The sequence below is a fragment of the Lytechinus pictus genome, chromosome 13 (assembly GCF_037042905.1).
Source record: "Lytechinus pictus isolate F3 Inbred chromosome 13, Lp3.0, whole genome shotgun sequence".
Classification (NCBI taxonomy): Eukaryota; Metazoa; Echinodermata; class Echinoidea; order Temnopleuroida; family Toxopneustidae; genus Lytechinus; species Lytechinus pictus.
Window position 1 is genome coordinate 7,562,721 of NC_087257.1, and position 27,221 is coordinate 7,589,941.

The 27,221-nt window shown below is 37.1% G+C and overlaps 1 protein-coding gene across 1 annotated transcript; it reads right to left on the reverse strand.

The window, feature by feature from the left end:
• Window positions 1–10,075: 10,075 nt before the first annotated feature.
• LOC129273941 (D-3-phosphoglycerate dehydrogenase-like) lies at window positions 10,076–23,878 on the reverse strand. The gene is made up of 7 exons (XM_064108917.1): window positions 23,639–23,878; window positions 20,732–20,883; window positions 19,622–19,687; window positions 13,471–13,624; window positions 12,793–12,925; window positions 10,823–10,971; window positions 10,076–10,192 (listed from the first exon to the last, which is right to left on the reverse strand). Exons 1-7 carry the CDS (start codon window positions 23,771–23,773, stop codon window positions 10,076–10,078), a joined length of 906 nt encoding a protein of 301 aa, XP_063964987.1. The 5' UTR covers window positions 23,774–23,878.
• Between the last annotated feature and the right edge of the window lie 3,343 nt (window positions 23,879–27,221).

A 27,221-nucleotide genomic window follows, 5' to 3' on the forward strand; every position in this document is an offset into this window, starting at 1 on the left:
TGGATGACTGAAATAATGAATAGATGGATGAATAGGCATATATATGAATGGATCATCCGATGAATGTATAGGCCTAACCCCAAGAATGGATGGACAAAGACAAATGGATACCAATGACGAATAATAGATAGGGGCGCCCCATGGGAGCTGTTGTTGAATGGGCTACCCCTTATTAAATAAACAATAAACAATTAAAAATAGATGGAAAGATGAACTTTTATTGCAACAAATGAGAGGAAGATAGGCCTCCGGGATACACGCATACAGTGTGTGCACGAGCAGTTCAACTGTTGAAAAAATGTGAATGGTGCGTGGCGACGTGAGCAGGACAAAGACATCACTCACATCTTGATTGGCATAACGTAGACTTATTTAGCAATGAAAGTGGAACCGGGAATTGGGACTCCCATTTTCCTGCTATAAATATAGGAAAAACGAATGATAACTGTTGTTTTATAGCCGAGGAAATGTATTCTTCATATTGGGATTGGGACCAAGGAGATCCCGGCGTGTCAAAATTTCACAACTCATGGGGAAAATAATATAATAATCATTTTTTATGATTGAAAAAAAAATGTGCTCAGTTCACACTGTCACGATTTTTTTTTTGGTGGGGTTACCTGCAGAAAAAAAATTGACAAAGCAAAAGAAAAAATCATTGGTCATTCCATACATTTCTCAAATTTGACACCTATCAGAATTCCAGGGGGTGCTGCCCATGGAAAATAATACATGCCGCATCCCCAGCTCCCCCCCCCCCGCTTCCAAGAGGCATATAATCGCGGAATAATTAATCGTATCAGAAAGTATCAGATCAGTCAAGGCGATCGTATTGATCGTAGAAAGTGTTGGAATATGGTTCAACTATTTTGGAGATCATCAAAGGCCAATCGTGCATGGTGTTCGTGACGGATTGCACTATTGTAGGAATAAGAATATTTTGGGGCGGGAAAGTCGCCTACTTCCAAGCGGTGATGACTTTCGGGGAAAAAAAGAAATTTGTGTTTGAAATTTTTGGGCAAGCCCATTCTGGCGAGGTTCAATGGGTATACGCCTATTCTGATGTATTTAATTTATGGTGATGTGATGCAAATATGTTGCCGATAAAAATATATTATTTTGCCTTTATGGGTGTTTTACCCGGGTGTTTTACAACCAGTGGCGTAGCTAGGATTTTTTTCCTTGGGGGGCACTGGGGGGTCCTTGCTTTTTCAGGGGGGGGGGGCACCATTTTTTCCGTTGTGTGTGTATGTGTCACAAGGGCGGATCCGACTTTCGCCAATATGGGACGGGGCCCGAAATTATCTTCACCTATAATATTTCCCCCGATCAGTCACTTCTTAGTTTTATTCTTATAGGACAACATAAACATGAAATAATCTCATAAGCCTTATAAAAAGTGCGAGCGCGAAGCGCGAGCGTTTTTTTTTTTGTTACTTTAATGTACTTTGTCCTGAAAATGTAATATTCTGTGCAATGTTATGTGTGATCCTAAACAAGATTTGTATGTAACTAGATGGTTACTGCGAAGGCCAAGCGCGAGCAGAATTTTTTATTAACTGTTCTAGCATTATCGAAAAGGGACCTGTTAAGGACTATTAACAGTTACCCACGAAGACGGTATATATTTCAATAATGCGAGCGCGAAGCGCGAGAATTTTTTTTTTTGACATTCCGACCTAAAAAATTGTCATTCTAAGTACTTTTTGTATTAATAAATGGGATAGGTATGTAACTGAACAATTGATGCGAGCGCGAAGCGCGAGAGGAAGAAAATTGAGATTTTAGACCTAAAAGCGGGACACTCTATTCATATTTTGTAAATCATAAATAGGATATAGTTAATTGGCGATCGTGAAGCGTGAGCAGACAATTATTGATATTCTGATGTGAAACTGGATAATTTAAGTACATTTAATATAAAGAACATGCAGGCTATCGCGCATGTTTTAGATTTAGACCTAGAATCTGGGCAGTCTGAATACATTTGTTTAATGGAACATTATGAAATACACGTAGACAATAAGAACTTGGCAAATCAAACAATTTGACCACGCAGCGTGAGCTTAAAAATGCTGATATGTAGACTATAAAAGGGACATTTTACAGCTAGAACACTTAAATTTGTTAATGAAAAAAAATTGGTGAGAGCTCGATGTCCGAGCTAAAATATATTTTGTATTTTGACTTCAAAACTTTCTCCATATCAGCCTATTGAGCAAGATATGAATTTCATTGAACAGGCAATTCTGGCGCGAAGCGCAAGCAAAAGTTTTATATAGTAACATGAAAGATTTGTTTTTTTTTGCAAGTCTTCCCTTCACATTATTTCATTCACTCGTCTTCCTCCTCTTATTTTCTTCTTCTTTTTTTCTTCTGTCTTTCTTCTTCTTTTCCTTTTTTTTCTTCTTTCTCCTTTTTTTTTTACTGTGCCAATTTTTTTCAGGGGGGGGCACCTGGGGGCACACCAAATCTCAGGGGGGGGCATGTGCCCCCCAGGCCCCCCCGTAGCTGCGCCACTGTTTACAACTCACAGGGGGGGGGGGTCAAGGAGAATACAGTAATAGCTCTGAATACTGACTGAGAGACACTCCGATCTGCAAAAGTGAAGGCAAAGCTGTCATGGGGCAAGCAAACAAGTAATACTTTCTTGAATATGCATACCATAATAAAGTTTGTGAGAATAATATTGAAATAAAGAGAAAATAACATTGAGAATGCGAACATAAGGAATACACACAACCTAAGGTTAGGAATTGTATAAACAGCGAAAAATACAGAAAGATGTTATGAACATGCTTTCACTATTCATGAATGTATAATGCAATGATAAAGGGAAAATGTTTTAAGTTGAATTTAATTTTAACCAGTGGCGTAAATAATGAACATAACAAATATGAAGGGGCCAGATATACATATAGGGCACAAATCTTGTTTTTTTTTTTTGGTAATCTATGATAGATTTTGACATGATATTCAGATAATAGTTTCCCTTCTCTCTTTCCTTTTTTTTCTTGGCCGTGACAAATTTGGGAATCCATACAGCACCAAGCCTTATTTTGAACGCCACTGATTTAAACTGAATATCATCAGAAAAATATTTACAAGGTAGTCAAGTGGCAGCCGACGCAGCGTGTAAAAACAGTATGAATTTCATTGCATGATAATAATAAAATGATAAATAATGTCATGTGTGGTTAGCGGAAACGAGGATAGGACGTTTTGTAATTCGCTATGCAGTAAAATAATGAGAATGACTGAAACGATATATATTCAAAATATAAATTTCATGAGAGAGAAACGATTCAAACAATAACAGAGTATAATATTATGTTGCGTTCAAATTCCCTTTTGATCGTTCTTTTGATTCCCTTTCAACAATCTATTTCTTTCTTCCTTTCTTCTCTCTCCTCCTTCCCTTTAGGATGGAGGGGGTATCGGATATAAGGAAGCAGTTTAGGTGTTATGGCACATGACAAGTTCAATTCAGTGGCCTAGTACTAGTAGGTCCATTGGTAAATTGCCAATTCGTCAACTGCCAACTCATCCATTCACCACATGGTCTACTTTCATTTAGTCCATGCAATGCCAATCCGTCCATCAACATTTCATCGAACAACCATTTGGTCCAGTTAGTCCAGTATCCAATTCATTTTCATTCATTTTGCACAATAACACGTCCAATAACCAAATTGTATATGGACTAAATGACTATTGGATCAGATGGTTATTAGACGGAATGCATGCATGTGGATAGTGAACGAACTGATGGTAGACCAAATAATGATAGTAGACGAGTTGGCATTTGGACGAGTTGGCATCACGACGAAATGGAAGTAAACCGATCCGATCCATGGACTAGCGCCTAGTATCACGCCGGTATAGATAAGGAGGTACAATGTTGGAAACGATGCCCAACGGACATGCGCGTATCCAGGATCCATGATTGAGCCCGACTATTTTGGCGCCCCTGTGAACTTTTCGGAAAATGGCACCCCGACCCGCCCAGCACGGCAATCATAGGTGCCTTAAATGCAGTTTGAATTATCGTATTTCATAATCACGTGAAAAATGCATCGAAGACCACTTTTTAATGTGTTCATGAAAAAAAAACATCCATGAATATGTTTTAACCACCTTTTGAAAAAAATAAATGCGACCAGAAAGCACAGAATTTTAAGCATTTTGGGGTTTCAATTTAGTTCAACTTCTCATCAGAGTGGTAGACCATGCTAAAATTATGTGCGGGAGCTGTAATTTCTTAACCGGGGGCGGATCCAGCTTTCGCCAATAGGGGAGGGGATATTTTCATCTCTTTTCCGATCGAACATTCTGAGTTTTATTGCAACCGTGAACATGATGGGTATATGTATTATCTAAACAATATTGATGCGAGCGAAAAGAGCGATATGAAAATTGTTCATATTCTTACCTAGAATTTGGAAAAATCTATGAGCACTTTTGGTAATCAAGAACAGGGTGGGTATCTATCAACATTTTATGCGATCGCGAAGTGGAAGCTGACAATTTTTGAATTTCCAACCCAACACTGGACATTATAAGCACTTTTTACATTTGTTTTATAATCACGAACAGGATGGGTATCTAACTAAATAATTAATGCGAGCGCGAAGCGCGAGTTGAAAATTTTTGATTTTCTGACATAAAATTTGGACATTCAAATTACTATTGGGTAATCATGAACAGGATGGGCATCTAACAAATGATCTAATACGAGCGCGAGGCGCGAGCTTAATTTTTTTGATATTCCAACACAAAACTGGACATTCTAATTTGTAATCATGGAAAGGATGGGTATCTATTTAAACAATTGTTTGTGCGAGCGCGAGGCGCGAGCCTATAAGTGATTGATATTCTGAACTAAAATTTTGACATTGACTAAGCACTTTTGGTAATCATGAACAGGATTGTCATCTAACTAAACAATATTGATGCGAGCGCAAAGAGCGAGATGAGAATTTTTCATATTCTTACCTAAAATTTTGAAAAATCTATGAGCACTTTTGGTAATCAAGAACAGGGTGGGTATCTGTCAACATTTTATGCGATCGCGAAGTGCGAGCTGACAATTTTTGAATTTCCAACCCAACACTGGACATGATAAGCACTTTTTATAACCATGAACAGGATAGGTATCTAGCTAAATAATTAATGCGAGCGCGAAGCGTGCGTTAAATTTTTTTGATATTCTGACCTAAAATTTGGACATTCTAAGCATTATTGGGTAATCATGAAAAGGATGGGTATCTAACAAATCATTTAATGCGAGCGGGAGGCGCGAGCGTAAAATTTTTGGTATTCTGACCCAAAACTGGAAATTCTAAGCATATTTTATAGCCATGGAAAGGATGGGTATCTATTTAAACAATTGTGCGAGCGCGGAGCGCGAGCTTAAAAAGTTATTGATATTCTGGCCTAAAATTTTGACATCGACTAAGCACTTTCGGTAATCATGAACAGGATTGTCATCTAACTAAACAATATTGATGCGAGCGCAAAGAGCGAGATGAAAATTTTTCATATTCTTACCTAATATTTGGACATTCGAGTAAGCATTTTCGATTATCATGAACAAGATGAGCACTAACAAAACAGTTTATGCGAGCGTGAAGCGCGAGCTGATTTTTTTTAATATTTCGATCCAAAGTCGGACATTCTAAGCACTTATCTAACCATGAACAGGATCGTCACCTTACTAAACAATTAATGCGAGAACGTAGAGTAGGATGATTTTTTTTGTATTCTGATCTAAAATTATAGGCACTTTTGGTAATCATGAACAGGATGAGTATTTGATGCGAGCAAACATGAATTTGGCGCCCACCCCCCTCTCCCTTGGTTAATTGAACCTGAATTTGGCGCACCGGGACAAACATAAAATAGGCGCCCTCGTGTGGTGAACATCCATTAGGCACCCCCTAGGTTGAACATCAATTCGGCACCCCCTATGTCAAACATCGATTCGGCAACCCTATGAAAAATATCAATTCGGCGCCCCAGCCACTAGGTTGAACATCAATTCGGCGCCCCCTCGGTGCCCCTATGTCGAACTTCAATGCGGCCCCCTCTTATGTCGAACATCTATACGGCGCCCTGAGGTAAAACATTAATTCGCCCCCCCCCCCCCCTCCACCTAGGTTGAACATCAATTTGCCACCCCCTATGTTGAACATCAATTCGGCGCCCCCCTATGTCAAACATCAATTCGGCAACACTATGGAAAATATCGATTCGGCGCCCCAGCCCCTAGTTTGAACATCAATTCGGCGCCCCCTCGGTGCCCCTATGCCGAACTTCAATGCAGCCCCTCCTATGTGGAACATCTATACGGCGCCCCGAGGTAAAACATTAATTCGCCCCCCCCCCCACCTAGGCTGAACATCAATTGGCACCCCCAAGGTCGAACATCAATTCGGCGCCTCCCTAATTCGGACATCAAGTCGATGCCCCCAATGTCAAACATCAATTCGGCTCCCCTATCTATGTTGGACTTAAATTCGGCGCCCCTATAGGTCGATTATCAATTGGGCGCCCCCCTCCCTAGGGCGAACATCAATTCGGCGCTCCCCTTTCCCTCTTTTGTTTTCCTCCACTCTTTCTTTCCCCCTTTTATCTTTCTATTGTTCTTTCCCTCATTTTTTCCTCCCCTTTTCTCCCTATTTTTGGCGCCCCTTTTTCGCCTACCCGGGGGGGGGGGGGGGGCGTGCCCCGAAGGCCCTCGAATACGCGCATGGTGGAGCTACGGATATAGAGAAATAAGGACAAAGATGTAGTGAAAATATAAGAACTCTTGAAATATTCACATTTTCTAGGCAAACAAGAATCCAAAGCGTATAAATAATGCCCGGCTGAATAGACCTCCATTTGCATCCTGTTTGATATGCTCGCGTTTAAATAAAATTTCCTGCAAGTTCCATCGCAGGCTAAATAAAGGGCAAAAGTATAAGTTTTTTCTTTGAGAGGGGGGAATGACGATAAATAAAAATACCAGCAAGTGCGATGGATGATAATCAGGGGCGGCGGAACGTATTTTCATTTGGGGGGCAAAAGAGGGCATTAATATGTATTTTTTATGCAATTGAAATTTTCACCATGAGATTATCATCTGCGTTAAGTAGTTGTGCGTTTTATACTAATTAAGTTGAGCAAAGCCTTTTTGAAGTCTTTTCTGATTGATTAAATATGTAATCAGGCTTTATTTTTCCGGGAGCGAGCGTAGCAAGCAAGCGGTTTGGAAACACTTTTAAATCTGAAGTTGTGAAACTCGCTTTTTGTCAATTATTACCGCGCAAATTATTGTTAAAAGAGCATCCTTGCGAGATGTTGTGAGCGCAAATCGCGGGCTCAAAATTTTGGACATTGCATGTACTAATAAGACCTGAAAATCAAGCATTCCGAGCTATTGTTTTTGTTGTCATGAAAAAGATGTGTATCTAACTGAATAATGGACGCGAGTGCGATATTCCAACCTGAAAACTGGACAATCTAAGCACTTTTTGAAACCAATAAATAATCATTGATGCGAGCGCGAGCCGAACATTTGTGATATTTCAACCTGATGGACATTCTAAGTTTTGAAACCAAGAATAAACAATAATTGATGCAAGCGGAAAGCGCGAGCTGAAAATTTGTGATATTCAAACTTGAAAATTGAACATTGTAAGCAGAAGTTGTAACCAAAACACTTGCACCCCTCTCCCAAAAAAAATCCCAGTAGGGAAAAAATGGAAAGTGCCCTTCTTTCAAAATGATGTGAGTGCGAAGCGCGATCCAAAATTTTTGTGATTTTCTAACCTAAAATGTATTGTTTGACTTCAAGAAAAGGTATTTTATTTTGAAAAGGGACACACATCATTTTGAAAGAAGGGCACTTTCCATTTTGAAAAAAAAGATTTTTTTCCTACTGAGATTTTTTTTTTTTTTTTTTTTTTTGGGGGGGGGGTGCAAGTGCTCTCTGCCCCCCCCCCTCCCCCACCCCCGGTGCTAATATGGCCTCGGGTTATAATTTTTAATGTAAGTTGAAACTGGTATTAACAAAACATGTTGGTTTGACTGCATCAAATTTTGATAACGATGGTTTTCTTTAAAATATATATTTTTTACCATTTCGATCCATGACATGTTTGCATTTATTTTGTTATTGTCCGTTGACATGCCCAGCGCTTAGAAGTCGTGCCAAAACGTGATTTTGCATAGAGCACATTCGCTGAACCATCATCGGAACTTCGGAATAACAAAGAAATGGAAGACCCCTTCCCCAAATAATTCCGCCTAGCTGTATGTCCTCGATATATCTCTCCATGATATGTATGCAATTTTATTCGCCAAGCCCAGAGGACCAAGGAGGAGTGGGGTGAAGGGGGAGGCACCCAGGAGACGTCATCATCAATTTCACTGAGAAAACCGTACTAAAGTTTTGGTCACAAAGTTGGACAAAGTCAAACGTGATACTTGTTTAGTATATACTACCATAACAAGTTGAAAAGAAAAATACAAAGAGAAACTTTCGGGGGGGGGGGTTAATCGATGTTACATAAACATCAATTGCTTATAATATACAGGCCTGATGTACCGGTATCATAGGCGGATCCAGGAGGCCAACGGGGCGCCCCCACCCTATTGGCGGTGCATAATAGGGGGAAAGAAAGGGAAACAAGTAATATAATGGAAAGCAGAGGGTGGGGGGAGAAGAAAAAATATAAGGAGGAAGAATGAATAAAATAAGGTAAGGGTAATTCAGACTTGGGGGGGGGGGCATGTCACTGCATAAAACAATTTAGCCCGCGCTTCGTGTTCGCATTGCCTCAGGTTCGATGGAATATCTATTTATCAATACCAATTAATTTATTTATTCATTCAGTCATATTTAAAAAGGTTCACAAGATCAGAGTTGTAATTACTGTTTTTTTCATCTTGGTCCTTGTATAATAAAACATAGTAAAATAGCGATTACAATAAAAAGGTATTATTCATATCAAATTAAAGAAATATCAGCTAATCGATATAAACAAAAACAGTCCTTAGTAAAACAAACAAGGGAACTACCATTTACTAATTCAAATGCTTGAGCGCAGTTAGCCCAGCTAAAGCCGGGGTATTAGCATGGCCCGCTGGGAGAACAGTTTACGGAACTGAAGTCGCTACCCGGTGCACCATAGGCCCTACGTACCGTTATGATTATTTTGTTTTATTATGATTAATCTTCAGAGGCAGATCTAGGATTTTTCAAAGGGGGGGGGGCACATTTTCCCGAGGAAAATTTGACAAGCAAAAAAAATGATTATATCGATATATTTTTACATAAGAAATATTGATTGTGCCTCTGAAGGGGGGGGGGGGGCACAGCCGGCCCGTGCTGCATGGATCCGTCAATTTTCAGGACACAATACACGATTTCCGAAAATTTTACCTCGCGCTCGCATGTTTTATAGGGCTTATGAGTAACTGTTACGACTATATAGATACAAAAAAATAGCTTTGAGCTGCGGATCGATCGGGGAAAATATTTTTCAACCCCCTCCCTCTTTATTATAGTGAAAGCTGGATCCGCCCCTGGATATTGTAAAAAAAACACTAGGCCACGCGGTATTTGTCCAATTTAATTGATAAATACGTTGAGGCAGTATATTGACGAATTCAGTGGTGGAGAGCTATAGGACACACAAAGCAAATAACGAAATTGGCGGCCAAGCTAGTTCAATACAAAATGATTTCTATTTTTTCCTTTAAAAAAAATGTAGCATAGGCCTATTATTTAAACAATTAAGAAATTACAACGTATATTACTACACGTGATAATAATGAACACATCAAAATACAGAACCTGAAGAAAATGATAACAATTCAGTGAATCGGAAACAAAACAAAAATACATATAAAGAACTAGAAAAAATATAATAAATAAGAATATAGCCCTTTCTCTCCCTTGGCTTTCACAAGCACCTTTCTCCCTCCCTCCCTCCCTCCCTCCGTACCCTGGAGAAATAGAGAAACAATACAGATCAACGAAGCAAATGAAAAAGCCGTCAGACTTTGTTTTCAATGTACACGCTTTCTACGAAATGCAATAGAAACCGGGAAAGAAACCCGTGCATTCACGGTGTACAGACTCCGTACCCGCCCATGCGTCCGTACCATCAGCACTTGATTGAGACTCGCGCAGAGGCGAGAGCTAGAGATATGAATATTCATGAGCAGGTATTGATGTCATTTGGTCTCAAGGTGGCGCTCTTCATTTTTTATGTTAGTTTTAAAAATAAATAAAAAAAAGCTCACTCGGCAAATCTTCTCATCTTTATATATTTTTTTGAGAATAAAAACAGTTCTTTCTGGCCAATGCAATACATTGTATGGACTCAGAACTTGTTTATGAATATCGTGGAAAGCAAAGAGTGAAATTTAAAAGAAAGTTTTGAAATAAACCAATGACACAATTTACCTTTAAGTTGCGACACTAGTTGGGGCACATCCTCTTCATGATCACAGAGGATAATTATTGCAAGAGCTGATCCAGTTTTTAATTCATTAGTGTTCAAAATCTAAAGGGGAATTTGGTTCTAATGAAGAAGAACAAATTGTGACATAACCCCAGAAAAGGTAAAATATTATCTGATTAAAACAGTCAGAGCTTTTTTGGTTTATTTGGTAGATCCACATTTCTATAGAGCATAGACAAATGAAAAAGGAAGGATGGAATTCTTTAAGTATTGAGTATCACATACATTGAGAAAGTGAGATGCTTTTGGGGACATTTTCTAGAGGACCCCTCCCCCATGTGCTTCTCTTTCCTTGACACACTTACCTCGACAAAGACATCAAGTGCAGCGCCACCACACTGGCCTGCATCAAGCGCTCTTAATAGGCCTTCCTCGTCGATGATACCACCACGAGCAACGTTGACGACCTTCACACCCTTCTTACAAAGCTTGAACGATGCATCACCAAGGAGGCCTGTGGTAATCAATAAGTTTTCAGAAGTTGCTTGATTATACATAACAATGCTAAAGTTCGGAACATTGATTTTTTTTTTTTCAAGAATGTGAAATCTAGTAGAATAAAGTCCAAATGATTTGACCTCAAATAGTAATATTGATAAGTACATTTTGCTAACATTTTTATTAGTATGATTTGATTGATATTATTTCATTTCATTCTTCATAAAAACACAAATAATGTCAATACATACAAGTAACAAAAATAGTGAACATATAAATACATAGTTATAGAAAAAATAACATAAGAAAACAACAAAGAAAATAATTTATGTTGAATGAGGGGTCAACAAAAAAGAGCAATTTGCCTTGTTGAGAAAAGAAAAGCTTTAATGAGTTGGCAACTCGACAATGTTGGAAGGAAAAACAGCCCTGGTTTTTGCACGAATCCATATTTAAATGAAATACAAAATGGTATGGACCATGTCAGGATAATCAAAATCCAAGTTTTGTCACACTTGTCTATCAACCTAAACCCAATTGATTTCTTGGCTATAATAAATTTTGAGTTGAACAAGAGATATCAACCAAGGCCGTTTATCATTTATTGTATTGAGTTTCGGCCAAAGTGACCAAACTCTGCCTGTTGGCCCTGCATGCATTGCTACAGTGCGCTGTCTTACCCCCCCCCCCCCTTCATCTTCAATAATTACAAACCTGAACTCCATCTTACAATGAAATGCGATTGATCCGATCAACCACAATTATGGAAAGCCAGCAACGTCAACATCTATAATGCATATTTGTTCAAATGTTTACTACATGATTTATTCAATGTTTTCTCGATAATTCAGCATGCTTCTCTTTCTTAACAAAGGACATTTGGCAAATTTCCAGTAGAAAAAAATTAGGACATTGATGGATTTCCATATAATTAAGTTTGATTGGATCAATCGTAACTCTTTGTAAGACGGGGCCCTGAACAACTATTTTTGTAAATTACCACTTGGTCTACGCCTCCTCCGTCTAATTTCCTACTTTTGTGTCATCCCACTTGGTCTAATCCACCCTACTTCTTTTACAATCAGTTCCTTCACTAACCAAACAATCTAATTGTGATTTACATGTAGCTCAATCACAATTTCGTCTAATTTCCACTAAGGCTACACGCAATTTGTTTGATATCAACTTGCGCTAACTCCACCGAGTCCACATGATTGAATTGTTTATGAACAAAATATTAATTTGACTAAGTGTGAAATAATTATGAAAACAAAGTGGAAATTAGATCATGTTGGCATTAGACCTAGTGACATTTTGATCAAGTGACTTTTAGACCACATGATGGTTGGTTCAATGGTCATTAGACCTGGGGCCCGTTTCATAAAGCTGTTCGTAAGTTAAGAGTGACTAAAAGAACGACTGGTGATCCTTTCTTGTGGTAAATAATGTTCACCATCATAATGTTAGTGATTATTTAGCAAGAAAGAGAGGATCGCCAGTCGTTCTTAAAGTCGCTCTTAACTTACGAACAGCTTTATGAAACGGCCCCCTGAGCCGGCAAGTAAGAAATGTTGTTAGCACTAACAGTAGGCCCTGACACATCTCTCGGAGTGTGAAGTCAAATAACGCATTGTTGCGACATGAGGCATCGCTGCGACGTAACCAGTTGTAACAGGGCCTCTGTTAACGGATTGTTTGAGCTAACAACGTTTCTGTGCTGCCAGTACAGTTCAATCGTAGACCATGTGGGTTTTAGCCTGGATGGTATTTAATCATCCGAGAATTAAGACCATCTGCTATTAGACCAAGTTTACTCAAACCCCTTTATGATACTAACCTTTGGTCTGTGGTATGAGAGGTGTGTGCACTGTTATGTAATCACACCTGGGCCACATGTCTTCTAATGACATCCATTCAATCTTATACTGGGCAGCCTCCTCAGCTGGAACAATGGGGTCAAAACCAATTGTCTAGAAAGGAAAAAGAAATCAGGGAGTCATAAAAGTTACCTGAATAAATAACAAGTTTTCTTAATTGTCATAGTAACAGGTAATATCCCAGCAAGTAAATATGGAAAGGTAAGTTCCAAGAAAATACCACCCCCATAAAAAAACAAAAATAAAAAGCATTAATAACCAAATAACTCATTTACTTACTAAATGTTTTGTTCAATCAATCAATAAATTATAAAATAAACTCAATTAAATGACAAATCAATAGGTAAATAGATAAATGAATTAATAATCATCATCAGTATCATATCATCGTTGTTATTATCATCATTATCCAAACAGCCAAAAGCCCTTTTAAAACCCCCCCCCCCTCCCCTTGGAAAAAACATATGAATTCTAAAATTAGAAAAGCTAAAGGAGAAACTTAAGCAGCCAACATTCTGTGGAAAGCCTGGTACAAAGACAAACCTCATCACTACCCCCCAATTTTTTGTTTATTTTATAACTACTTTCCCCTTTTGTTTTAAAATCAGCATGCAAAATGCTTTAACAAATTATATTACCGTCATCCCGAAGGACTGCATACGCTGAGCTACTTCTCGTCCGATCCTCCCCAATCCCACAATGCCGAGGGTCTTGCCATACAGCTCTGATCCCATGAACGCCTTCCTGTCCCACTTGCCGGCTTTGAGCGTCGCATGGGCTTGAGGTAAACTCCTGTTTACCAATGAAAAAAATATATTTTGTCATACTCTCAAAGAGAAACATGTTATTGAATGGTGATTAACCGCAACTGAACACGGGCAAAATCTGATACTAAGACATTATCAAATGAATTATAGTGCAAATAGTAAAATAACAGTAGACTCTACATGTACATAGTCTTTAGGCACAGACCCTGATGAAAATTTGATCAACCAGTGGGTCTTCACACAAAACTGGATGTTTTATTTTCCTGAGCAAAGAGAGCCTTCACTATGTCAGTAAGTATAGGCTGCGAATTCAGACCACTAACATGACTGAAGGCTCAGCACAGCAGAGTCAGGGACTCAAAGCATCATTTCAGACCAGAAAATGCAAACATGTCTTCTTTGCATCTTCTCACTCATATTTTGCCTAAGTCAAACAGACATCTGTGGTCCCAAGATGTTTGTGGGCAGACTCAACTGTATATTCTATTTTATTCTTAAAGGGATGGTCCGGGCTGTAAATATTTATATCTAAATAAAAAGAGTAAATTTCACAGAGCAAAATGCTGAAAATATCATCAAAATCGGATAACAAATAACAAAGTTATTGAATTTTAAAGTTTATCAAGATTTTGTGAAAACAATTATATGCACATTGTCATGAATATTCATTAGGTTGGCTGATGATGTCACATCCCCACTTTCCCTTTACTTGTGTTATTACATGAAATCATACAATGTTTCATTATTTCATACATGTGTAAATGATGTGTCTCCATTATGATGAAATAAGTTGTGGCAATAAATAACAAATGCACTTAATCAGTTGTCAATCCAATTGTTTTAGTTCTTGGTATATATTTTTTTGGAATAAACCTAATTTCATGTAATAAAATACAAAAGAACAAGTGGGGATATGACATCATCAGCCCACCTAATGAATATTCATGAAGACATGCCTAGAACTGTTTCACCAGAATAATGCAAATCTTTAAAATTCAATACAGTAACTTTGTTATTTCTTATCCGATTTTGATCAAATTTTCAGCATTTTGATCTGTGAATTTTATTAGATATTTATTAAGATATAAATATCTCCAGCCTGGACCATCCCTTTAAACTACACCACACTTATTGTAAGTTACAGTGTAGCTGTCTTTCACCCACCCAGGAACCCACCGACTGCAACAAATTGTTACCTCAGTAGCAAGGGTTTTTCATTCAAAGAATCTGATTTCCAAACAAAGAGATATGTGCAAATAATTCTGTCCCTTTCCTGACCTTCTAATACATGTAGCGTTCATTCACCAGCAATACCAAGATAAGGACTATTTACCCGACAGCAATTATATTAAGCAAACAAACTGAAACCATGTTTGTTTTCTGCATGATCTTGATATTGGGTAATGACTTTGAGGATTAACATATATTGATTTACACAATGACATTCAAAGAGCAATGGAATAAAACCAGATGTAATATAATAATAGTAAGTATTTCTAATGCACACTTTCTAATGAATCATTTCTCAAGGCGCTACATATAAAATAAACAAAAACATTGGAATTATTCACAATTAAAATCATCAAACAACATTCATATGAGGAAAAGACATGGACTTCACTATATGATTGTGTGTGTGTTAACTATTAGAGTTGGAGAACTATGTGACAACCCCTTCAATTTTACAATCCAAGCTGAGCTCGTAATTGAACTTTTAACCCCTCTAATTAAACCTGCTTATCAGTTCGAATGGATTATTATCTTTGTTTAACTTGTTAAAGACAAAAGTCTGTACACTTTTTGGAAACAGTTAATAGTGATCTAGGTTGACACCCTATATTTCATTTATTCATACTTAAAACATTATCATTAAAAAATCAGTTTAACAATGATGTATTTTGCTACGTCTGTAGGCCTACTAAACAGCATACACATGTCACAGGAAGCAACTGTTACGTGAGAAATCAGAAATGCATAGAGTTGTAACGCATGTAAAATCACCCAAAAGTGAGGCCACAGATATGACATAACAGAGACACAGAAATAGTATTGCCCCCCCCCCCCCTCCTTTCCTTCCATCTAGCATGTTGAATGTTCTGAAATCCCTGACTTGGGTCTAATAAATTGGAGCTTCCCTGTGGGATTTTATACAATTGAGGTGCTTATTTGCTCAGGGAAGAAAGAGTTTGACAAACAATTATGATGTTTTAAGATTTCCACTGTTGCCCAAAATGCCCTTGAAAGCCGAGAAAAAAAATGTCTTTTGCTGGGAAACGGCTGTCTTTAATGTTACCCGATTACCATATTAGAGCGTGATCGGTTCATCACGGACGGACATTTGATAGATTTTGAAAACTTTGAAGGCTTGTAACAAATTAGGAATAAGATGAACATGGTTCCTTTGTGTTTTATAGTGAAGGGTAGGACAAAGTATGCTGAATGATGAAAAAATTTTGTTGCCATGGTTACCTACAAACATAGGTAGCCACTAAATGTGCCATATCACGGACGGACATGATAGAAATGTGGTTTTCAGAATTTTTGAACATTTTTATTGTTTCTATCTAAATAGCTTAACTTTGACCAATAATTGTTAATGCAACTTACACTCAGGTATGTTAGCTTCTATGTTCAGCATATTGAATTCTTAACCAATATCAAACTTCTGAGAGAATTGCAAATATTTTCCATCTCGGACGGACATCTCGGACGGACATCACGGACGGACACAATTAAAATACATTGGAAGTACCTTGTAAGAAGTTCTTATTACTTGTTTGGGGGAACAAATGCTATTATATTGATGATTTGTACATTTTTAAATATAATTAAACAACATTAGTTGCACAATCAAGTTGCTACAACTTCAGTCAAGTTGCTACAACTTGATTTAAGTTGTAGCAACATGATTTCTATGCTAGACACACAAAATAATCTAGCCATATGATTGCTTTTAAACACAGTTCTTTTCAAATCAAACATCCTAATGCACATTGTCTTCTTTTCAATTTATACCGTGTTTACACTTAATCGGCATTTGGTTCAGAACCAAAAGCCGATGCAGAATCGGCTTTTGGTTTGCGTTTACACGTTGTTACAGCTCGCGGTTCAGATACAAAAACCTGAAATGATACGCACACCAACAATATACGTCATAATAAAGACAACGCTGGATCAGTGCGCTAACAATTACGTCACAATGGTAAAGTAAATGAAATGCGCACAAATTGCTGATGCAGAATCGGCTTTCTGTTTACACGTAGTAAAAAAGCCGATACTGCATCTGCTCGCGGTTCAGAACCTACTACTTTGGTGGTGCAATTGCCGGTTCTGAACCGCGAGCCGATGCAAGTTACTCGCGTTTACACGCTATGAAAAAGCCGATGCTGCATCGGCTCGCGGTTCTGAACCGCGAGCCCATTCAAATGCCGATTAAGTGTAAACACTGTATTAGAGAATACTATAGTTGGTACCAAATCAACATCCAGTGGATCAATGATCATGTTGATACTTAATATGATATATCATCATGATACATGTACATGTTCATACATTTTTAGGCATAAATTTTAAAAGAGCACATATCTTTTTTATGTCCATTAAGTAAATCCAAAAGATTCACAGGTTGCTGATCATTATGCTTGTTTGGTGGATCAAGTATGACCACAACACTTGTCCAGGCTCTCTTCAAATTCATCTTTTGTCCATATTAAAGTGGAGACACCCCCTTCACATCAACAGCCCTCATGTATTTAGGCCCTGACCGAATCCAAAATTGAAATCAAATACCAATTAAACTTGTAAACACTGCAGTGCAAGCTTTATATGAATTGTATGCATTTTCAGATTACCAGATCAGCAATTTGCTCGAAATTAGCTCCAAAATGGACTTAAAAAAAAAGAATTCTTGTACTTTTCACAAGCCTCAAGGACGTTCTGTTTAGTAGAAGCATTGTGAATCCATGGGTTTGTACATGGATTTTTTTTTTTCTGCTTATCAGAATATGCATTCTACTTTCTTCCTTTCCATCACTTTCTGCAAGCTTCAATTGATGAAATATACAGCTTTTGACTTATTCTTGCTCTATTTCATTTCCTGCTTTTTGGCATACATGTAGCTTCCAACTCTATCTGCATTCCAATTATGTTTAAAAAAAATTCCTGACAACAATTAAGCCCCAATAACAGCCAAAGAAAGATTTCACAAAAAATTGTGAAGAGTTGTAGGTTTCCATCCATTTGAGTTTTGAATAATTCTCAGTACCATTTTTCACTGCAAATTGGAACTAAAATTAAATTCATAATCTGCTCAGTATTTGCTCATTGTCTGTCCGTGATGAAATTAATGTCCGTCTGCGATTATTTTGATTTATGATATGGATAAAATGTATAGATTTTAGCTATATTCAAATGAAATGATGTACATTTACAGTGTCTAGTGAGATGCTTCTACACACTTATATTTTTGCTTCTATTCTGATAAAGAATAAAAAGCTGAATCCATACATATTATCATAAACTCAATAAAAATGATCACGGATGGACATTAATTTCATCACGGACGGAAATTTCAAAATGGAATGTTAACATCTAACAGAAAAATTTACTTCCCATATTTTTTCTACTAATTTATGTTTGATGATAGATAAATGTTCAGAGTATAAGAAAATCCAAACCAAATTGGAGTAACTTTGAAAACAATAAACTAGAGTGAATTGAATTTGAGTGAATTTACATTGTCCGTCCGTGATGAAATTAATGTCCGTCCGTGATCATTTTTGATTGAGTTTATGATATGGATAAAATGTATGGATTTCAGCTATGTTCAAATAAAATGATGTACAGTGTTTAGTGAGATACCTCTACACCTTTTTATTTTTTATTTCTATTCTGATAAAAAATAAAAAAACTTTTTACATTTTTTTTCATCACGGACGGAAATTTCAAAATGGAAATGTTCACACCTACCAAAAAAAATTACTTCCCAATATTTTATTCCTACTAATTTATGTTTGATAATAGATTAATGTTCAGAGTGCAAGAACAACTAAACCAAATTGGAATAACTTTAAAAACAATAAAACTAGAGAGAATTTAATTTGAGTAAAAATGTCCGTCCGTGATGAGAGGTAATAGCACCCCCACGAATAAAATGGACTATTCCAGGAATTTCTGATTTATCAATCTTCATGAAACTGAGTTCTTTGAAACCTGAGATATCAAAGATTATCTTAAAAGCAATTTTGATAGAAATATCAAAAAAAAAAAATTTCACCTCAATGCTAACCCTTAACCGATCATGCTCATTAGTGATCTCTTCCTGAATTAGCAAATCATCGCTGGGTTTTAAAATCTTGTATTTAAACATTTTGAAATTTTGAGGTCAGCTCAGAAAAAGCTTGATTTTAGAGTTGGATCTAGTTTGTATGACTTTCAGTGCTCAGCAACCTTATTTTCCTCAGAAAGAGTTATTTAACAACCAAACAACAAAATTATGATCCTTTTAAAGAAAGCTGATGTCTAAAGGGGCGTTGCAAGAAGATCTTGCAATCAATAGCATTTCAATTCCCATTCAAATTCATGGATCAGTTTTTCCATTTGAACTTCAAGTTTCAACTTTCAAGTTCAAGCAGATTTAAACATTTGCGTGCACATTTACAATAGTTGCGAGACATATTGATTGAGGGACCAAAAAAAATTTGCAATTGATCGCAAGTTTCTTGCAATGCCCTATATAAATGATGAAAATCCATATTTTATTGTTCGAAATAGACATGAAATCAAATACTTTAATAATTTGCTTTGCCCAATTGATCGTGGGCCCGGCAGCCGCTGGGCAGCGCCAGATCAACGAGGCTCTATCCCTTTAATTGTTGAACGCCAAACAGGGTAGCAGCAACTCCCATCTTTTAATGTCTTTTGGTCTGACTCGGCCGGGGTTTGAACCCCCGACCTCCCGGTTGTGAGACGGACGCTCTACCAACTGAGCCAACACACCGGTTAAATGCTAAGTTCATCTCACCTTGCTAAGCAGCATACCATGGCACAAGTGTGTTCAGCAGCACTGAGGGTGTTCCCACCGGGTGTACTAAACATAGAAAAGAACGGTCGAGAAACAAATGTTATTGAATGAAAATGATTAGCTTTGACCAAGGACCTTTTCACATGTGAATCTTGAATCATCATTATAATGACGATTGCAATTCATCTTTAGAATCCTCACACACTCACTTGAAAACTGATTTGAATTTGAATTCCTGAGCGAAGGCGGTATGTGTCCTTGGTGACTTGTCAATCAAGGCACTGCATCGCAAATACAAACTACAATGAGTGCATGGCAATTGTACGGAAGTGCGAAAAAGGTCACGTAAGCATCTGCCCCCAAAAAGATGATTAGGAGGTCAAGCCTTTCATAAAATTTGTACCGTAATTTGAGTGAAACTTAACTGGAATTCACCTCCAGAGTAGAATTTGAATTCGTGATTGCGATTAGCGTTCATGATTCTAATAATTTTCTGGTTGGTTTCACAAGTGCTGAAAATTCATCATTATCCATATTTTTCACTGGAATCATCACTTAAATCACAATACTTTTACCGTGTGAAAGGGAGGAAAGTTAAATGGCTTTTATTCTGAATCAATATACAATACTGCATTTGAAGTAGTTTTAGAAAGTTTTAGGACATTATTTTCTGTTTCAGACCCCATTGCTGGCTACAGAAAAAATAGAAATCTTGTACAGAAATTTGGATTAATCCACTAAATGATGAAAGAAAAGACTTTCCGAAATGTGGGTAATTTCAGGAGAGGGTTTATCATCTGACAAATTCGATCAGTTTTCATTCTTGAAAGGTGACAATCATCTTTTAACCTATTGTCACAAGACCTGAGCGTGCGATTTTAAGGGCAATGATTACATAATGTCATTACATCACATTTGATAAGCTGTTAAATTACTTTTATTTTGGAATGACAGACTTTGTACGCGTTGAAAAATGGAAATGGTATCAACATTGCAGTATCTGCATTGCTGGATACAGGATTTAGAAACCTTTTTTTCTTTGGGTTGACCAACTAACGTAACATTGAAAAAAAAAAATTATAGGAAATTGATATCACTGACTCATCTTACTTCATAACGACAACACCATGACGTGTTGCAGCCTTGATATCAATGTTATCAACACCTGTACCAGCCCTCCCAATGATCTTTAAGTTGGTGCCAGCTTGGATAACATCAGCCGTAACCTTGGTCGCTGATCGAACAATGAGGCCGTCATAATTCTAAAGGAAATTAAAAATAAAGGATATACATTCTAAGTTACACATTGTTATAGGCATACAGTGAAAAGTCGCCCATAACAAGATTTACTGTTGGTAGGAATGAGCATATTTTATAGGGAATTCAATAATTTCCTCAAGGACTTTCTGATGTTAATTTCAAATTGAAAACCAACATTTTCAAACATTTATACCTTAAATTTCTAATAAATCATAATCAATTAATATGTGTATAGAGGTGGATTATTATTCCCGTTATATTTAGCTGTAAAATGAGACCAAAATCAACGTCCTGCCCCTTAGAAACCAAAGTTACCCAACAATAGAGTTGCATATAATGAGTACCACTTCCACCACCCCTTGTTTTATTCATTTTATTGAGCAAAATGACTCAAATAGATATGCATATATACCAGGGGTGTGAGTGGTCACAAATAAAAAGATCTGAAAAAAGCTGAAGAGTGTTGAAAAAGTTTGAAATAGAAAGAGCTCCCATACTTTTTGTACAGAGGAAGGCCAAAAATAAGCTGAAATTAAGCTGAAAATCAAAACAAAAAAATCTGAAATCAGATAAAAATCTGAACTCTCACACCCTTGATATATACCCAATGCAGCTTCCAAATGACACCTATTTGAATTTAATAATAATACGTCTTCATTCAGCTGAAAAATCACATCTTAAATTGTTATTACATGTATGCAAGAATTTTGGTATTTTGGGATCATGTGAGGAATTTTTCTTAAAAAGAAAATAATTATCACTAATCAAAATTCTTGCAAAGAGTGTTGGATTATAATACTACTCACTTCAAGCTTTAAAATGAGGCCAAAATTAAATCCCTAACCCTCTGTATACCAAAGTTATTCATGTTTAGAATATAAAACATGACTCTCCCATGGATTTTGATTGTACCTCTCCCCCCACCACGGCTTGCCATTTTCATTCAGTCGCGTTGTCACAAATTTACTTGCTATTGCACTCATTTTTTCAGACATGATAGAGTATATATTTAGCTTTATATTAAAGGAGAATGAAACCCTTGAAACCAGCTGAATCCATATCAAAGAGAAAACATCAAAGAAACATATTGTTGAAAGTTTGAGGAAGATTGAATGAATAATAAGAAAGTTATGAGCATTTGAATATTGAGATCACTAATGCCATGTAGATCCTCCCATTGGCAATGCGACCAAGATCTGTGATGTCACACACGTACAACTCCCTCATTACTTTAGTACTTATTTCACTTATATTCTCACTATTATAGTCTATCACAAGGTGAGGTGTTCTCTTTATGAGAGGACAAGTACATAAGTTTCACAACATTATATCATTGATGAATCGTTTGTCATATGATTAGAATGAGCAAAAAGAGATGTTTTGGGGTATATATTCAGTGTCCAAAAGGGGAGAGTTGTTCATCTGTGACATCATAGATCTTGGTCGCATTGCCAATGGGAGGATCTCCACTAATTATTAGTATACATCTCTATGTGAATAACCCACTTGAAATTATTTTTTGAATATTCAATGCATTGCCTGCTGACGTTAGAAAACTCGCCAGAAAATTCAATTTATTTCACAAATTAACATGTCGCGCCAGCAGTCAATCACATCATCCCATGCAGCACACATGCATTCACCCAACACAGTCACAAGCACAGTCAATCACCGTAACACACATCGAAGTTCAGGCGCTATCACTCACCAAAAACCCCCGCTGAAATACAAATTACGTCATTAAAATTGATTTATCTGCGCCATATTTCCAAAGCACCCGACGGATTAGTTCAGATTCAGGAAGCGGGGCCCCGAAAATGCACTAAAAATGAAGAAATCCGTGATCTTTTCCGAGTTTGCAAACTTTATTTTCTCGCTAATTTTTGATGGTATCTTCAAAATTCCAATAAAAAAACAAATCAGAATTTTTTTCTTTCTTGCAGTTACGGCGATATCGGACTTTGCAATTGTTTTTGAAGTTGCGAGAGAGATCCCAGAGCACATGAGAGCAAATCGCTCGCCAATCTTGTGAATTTTTTCGCTATTCAGCAGCCATAAAAATAGTTAATAATATCAAGAAAATTGATGCTGCAATCAAAAAGGGAAGCAGGCACGGACGAGAAACATCACAATTTTTTTTTTTAGCCAATTTTTGAAAATAGTAAATAGTAAAAAATTTCATGCGGCGGCCAAAATAGATGCGCGCGAGGACGATCAACTACTTTCTTTTTTTACTTGGCCTAAATCATTCCAAGGAGCTGATGTCGCTCAAGCCTCATTGATCATTCTTCGTCATGTTCATGTTTCTATGCAGCTTGAGCATACTATTACTAATGCGCCAGCCATTCACATTCCTGTTAGTGTTACCATGATGAACTGAAATTTTAGTGAAAATGGCAACATGAACGTGACTGTTGTTGGTTGGCGCTTTTCATTTATGCTCAACATGCTCAAGCCAAGGACCATCGACCAAGAAACAATTAACTTCTCGATGGAAAAGAAATAAAGGTCTGACTCATTTGCAATTGCATGCATGCACTCAGGATGTCATGGATGTGCATGCACTGATGCCTTTTTCAGTTTTATGCTTAGAGTTAGATAGCCTTGGTCTCGGAAGGGTCCGGAATCAACACATGCACAGCTCAGATCAGCGAGAGCATACGTTTACGTGTACACTGAGACAGCTGCAGCTCAGCCCAGCTGATCACGCCGTCTCTGCGGGGACACTCCCTGACCAACACTCGTCAGAAAACTCACCGGGATTTCCGCCAATAACTCCTCTTTGCTCAATTTCGTCTTGTTGTCAACCTGGATTCCGTTTTCCCTCAGGATTTCCGTACATTTTGGTGACACACTGTCACTTATTAAAACTCTCTGTAAGGTAAAAGCCATCTTTGTTGAGTAGCAATATCGGGCAAGATAGAAACAATTGCCGAGTAACTTTGACGTGTGGACCGGACGTAAAACGCTAGCATTGACAATAAACGTGATCGAAATGAGCCGGTAGTTTTCCACATGTGCTATTTCGCCTAGTCTAATTACAAATCACAAGCGCCTTTTAATACGTGCTTGTATAATCGATTCGAAATTAACAGAATACAAAATGATATAAAAAATTAACCAAAATCAATTTAATTATAATAAAATGAACTTTTGCTTTCACTGAACTTTTAATTTACATATTTTCAATACCAATTTTATTATTACATCTTGGTTTGAGCCTAGGAGTCACCAGGTACTGTTTTATGTAGTCTCATATTAAAAGACCCTTATTGTCAATGTGCAATATTGATATCGATAATTTTCGGAAACTTTATGCCTTAATCCCGTCGAAAATTGTCGAAAAATTAAAGATCGAATCTAAGTAGAACTACTAAATCCAATAAATCACTTTTTATATGAATAATACATATTCAGATGAGAAACTATCAAACTAGCTAACGATAGGAAAGTTTCTTTGAATTAAAAGCCAGACTAATTTTTTATGCCCTCCGAATTCATTGAACAGCTGATTGCTGATGCCTGGGATCGCAGTGAAAGAAGTGGACGACACCAGTACCATCAAGAAGTGAACAAAAACTCGGGGTAAAATGTCCCCCCCCCCCCCCCATACGCAGAGCAGAAATTTAAAAGGGACAAAGAAAAGGGGGAAAGCATTAAAAGAAGAAAATAAAGTAATCGACAGGGAACGACAATAGAATGGAATAAAACTAAACAGAGTTGAATGATACATTTATGAATAAATAGATAAATGAATAAGAAATAAATAAATGAATAAATACAAAATAAATGAATACATAAAAAATGGCAATAATGATAATACATACCGCTCCCGCTACCGCTACCCCATCCCCTATCCAACCACGCAAACAAAACAAAACATAGGGGCCTACCACACATAAACTAGCAACCACGCCCTATTTATATCGAACACTCTTCACATTTCGGTATGGTTTGACTTAAAGGGGAAGTTAACCCGCCTGACGACAAGTTGGCTCTACAGTCATGGCAGTCACGACAAAAGCAGGGAGAACAAAATAAGAGAAAAACACTTGTGAAGGCCCGATGTATAGGCCTACTTAATTGCCAACTGTCTATTGCCAACTCGTACACTCGCCAGTCGCCACATGGTCTACGTTCCATTTGGGGCCATTTCCTCCATCAACATTTTGTCTAACAGCCATTTTGGTCCATAGTGTAAAATTTTATTTATTTATTAGAACAGGGGCGGATCCAGCCTTCGCCAATAGGGGGGGGGCCGGAATTTTTTTCCCCGATCGGCCGCTCGAATATGATTTTTGGTTTCTTTGAAGGGGTAGTCCTAATATATAGTCATTTCTTAGCTTTATTCTTATGAATAAACATAAATATATGATACCATAATCTGTATCTATATAATGCGAGCGTGAAGCGCGTGCTAAATTTTTTTGGAAATGTTATGTACTTTTTCCTAAGATTTTGAACATTCTGGGCAATGTTTGTTATCCTGAAAAAAACATGTGTATATGCAAGTGAATAATTACTACGAACGTGAAGTGCGAGCAGAGATGAAGTGATGGAAAAGGTACTGTAAGACTTGCTTGCAGTTAGCCATGAAGACGTTACATATTTTTTAAAAGTGCGAACGCGAAGCGCGAGCTGAAATTTGTTGACATTTTCACCTAAGGAATGGAAATTCTAAGCACTTTGTAACTTAATATAGGTATATATAATATATATATAATAGGTATATAACTAAACAATTGATGGGAGCGCGAGGCGTGAGCAAATAAAATCAAGATTTAGACCTAATGAACGAGACTCTATTCAAGTTTTGTAAATCATGAAAAGGATGAGTAGGTGAGGATCTTCCTTACATTAATAATGCGAGCGCAGAGCGCGAGCAGAAAATTTTTATATACGTGTTGAACAGATCGAAAACGTACCTGTTATGGACTGCTTGCACTTAGCCATGAAGACGTTACATATTACAACATTCAAATATTGCGAGCGCGATAATGAATAATGGAAATTCTAAGCACTTTTTGTAATCGTGGAAAGGATAAGTATATAAACTAAACATTATTGATGCGAGCGCGAAGCGCGAGTGGAAAAATTCTGGACACTCTATTCATGTTTTGTAAATCATGAAAAGGATAAGTTATTGGAAATGTTCATATATACATTAATAATGCGAGCGCAAAACGCGAGCAGACAATTTTTGATATTGTGATCTGAAACTGGATAATGATTTAAATAGAGAACAAGCTACGTGTCTGAATAAATGTGTGTTTCATATTTCGACCTAGAATTTGGGTATTCTAAATACCTTTCTTATTATGAAAATCAATAAAGTGAACGCAAAGCGCGAGCTAAAAATATATGATATTCCGATCTGAAAAAGGGTCAATTTAAGCTCTGTATTGCAAGCAGTTTGTGGGAAAATTGTGAAGTGGATATGGATCACAGTTAAAAAAGATCTGATATTTTTCATTATTATAACTTTGAGTTTTGACATAGGACCGGGAAATTCTATAAGGACATTATGTCATCACATGAAAATGATGACTATCTTCCTATTTCTCTTCGTAAGCATGAGAGCGCGAAATCTGTTAATATTATGGCCTGAAAACTGGACATTTAAAGCACTTTTGTAATTATGCATAAGATGCATGAGTTAATATCTATCAAATTTTTGATAAATTGTCATCAAATGGTGATTTTAAGTAGTTTGTTTTAGAATTAATATTGAGATATACATAACTCACTAATCAAAATGCGAGCGTGCAGCGCTAGCTGATACGTTTTGACAATCTGACCTGAATAGGGATATTCTGAGAACTTTATGGAATACAGGAAAATAATAGGTACCTGACAAATCAAATTTTGCGAGCGCGCAGTGCAAGCAGAAAATGTTAATATTCATACCATAAAACAGAAATTTTTACAGAGCACTGTTTAAAAATCAATTTGTAAATCAAACAAAATAATAAAAAATTCACTTTCCCAGCTGAAATATGTTTTGTATATTGACTTCAAAATTTAAAATATTTTAAGCTGCATAATGAGCAAGATATGTATATCACCTAAAAGGCAATGCGAGCGCGCCGATCGCGAGCGAAAATTTTATATCCCGACATGAAAGATTAAAAAAAAAATATTTTCCAAGTCTTCCCCTCATCTTACTTTATTCACTCATCTTCCTCCTCTGATGTTTGCCTTTCTTCTTTTCTCCTCTCTTTTCCATTTTTTTTTCTTTTTTCCTTTCTTTTCCCCTTTTTTTCTTTTTTTGCTCCGCCTATAGGGGGGGGGGGGGGCCGGGCCCCTCGCCCCCCCTGGATCCGCCTATGTAGAACATATT

What these genes read in the sequence shown, in the direction of transcription:
- LOC129273941 (XM_064108917.1), bottom strand. Translation starts at nt 23,773, where the DNA reads ATGGCTTTTACCTTACAGAGAGTTTTAATAAGTGACAGTGTGTCACCA. An exon ending in AGTTATTGGCGGAAATCCCG is followed by an intron (nt 20,884 to 23,638) that starts GTGAGTTTTCTG and finishes AATTTCCTTTAG; the next exon opens with AATTATGACGGCCTCATTGT. An exon ending in TGCAGTCCTTCGGGATGACG is followed by an intron (nt 12,926 to 13,470) that starts GTAATATAATTT and finishes TTTCCTTTCTAG; the next exon opens with ACAATTGGTTTTGACCCCAT.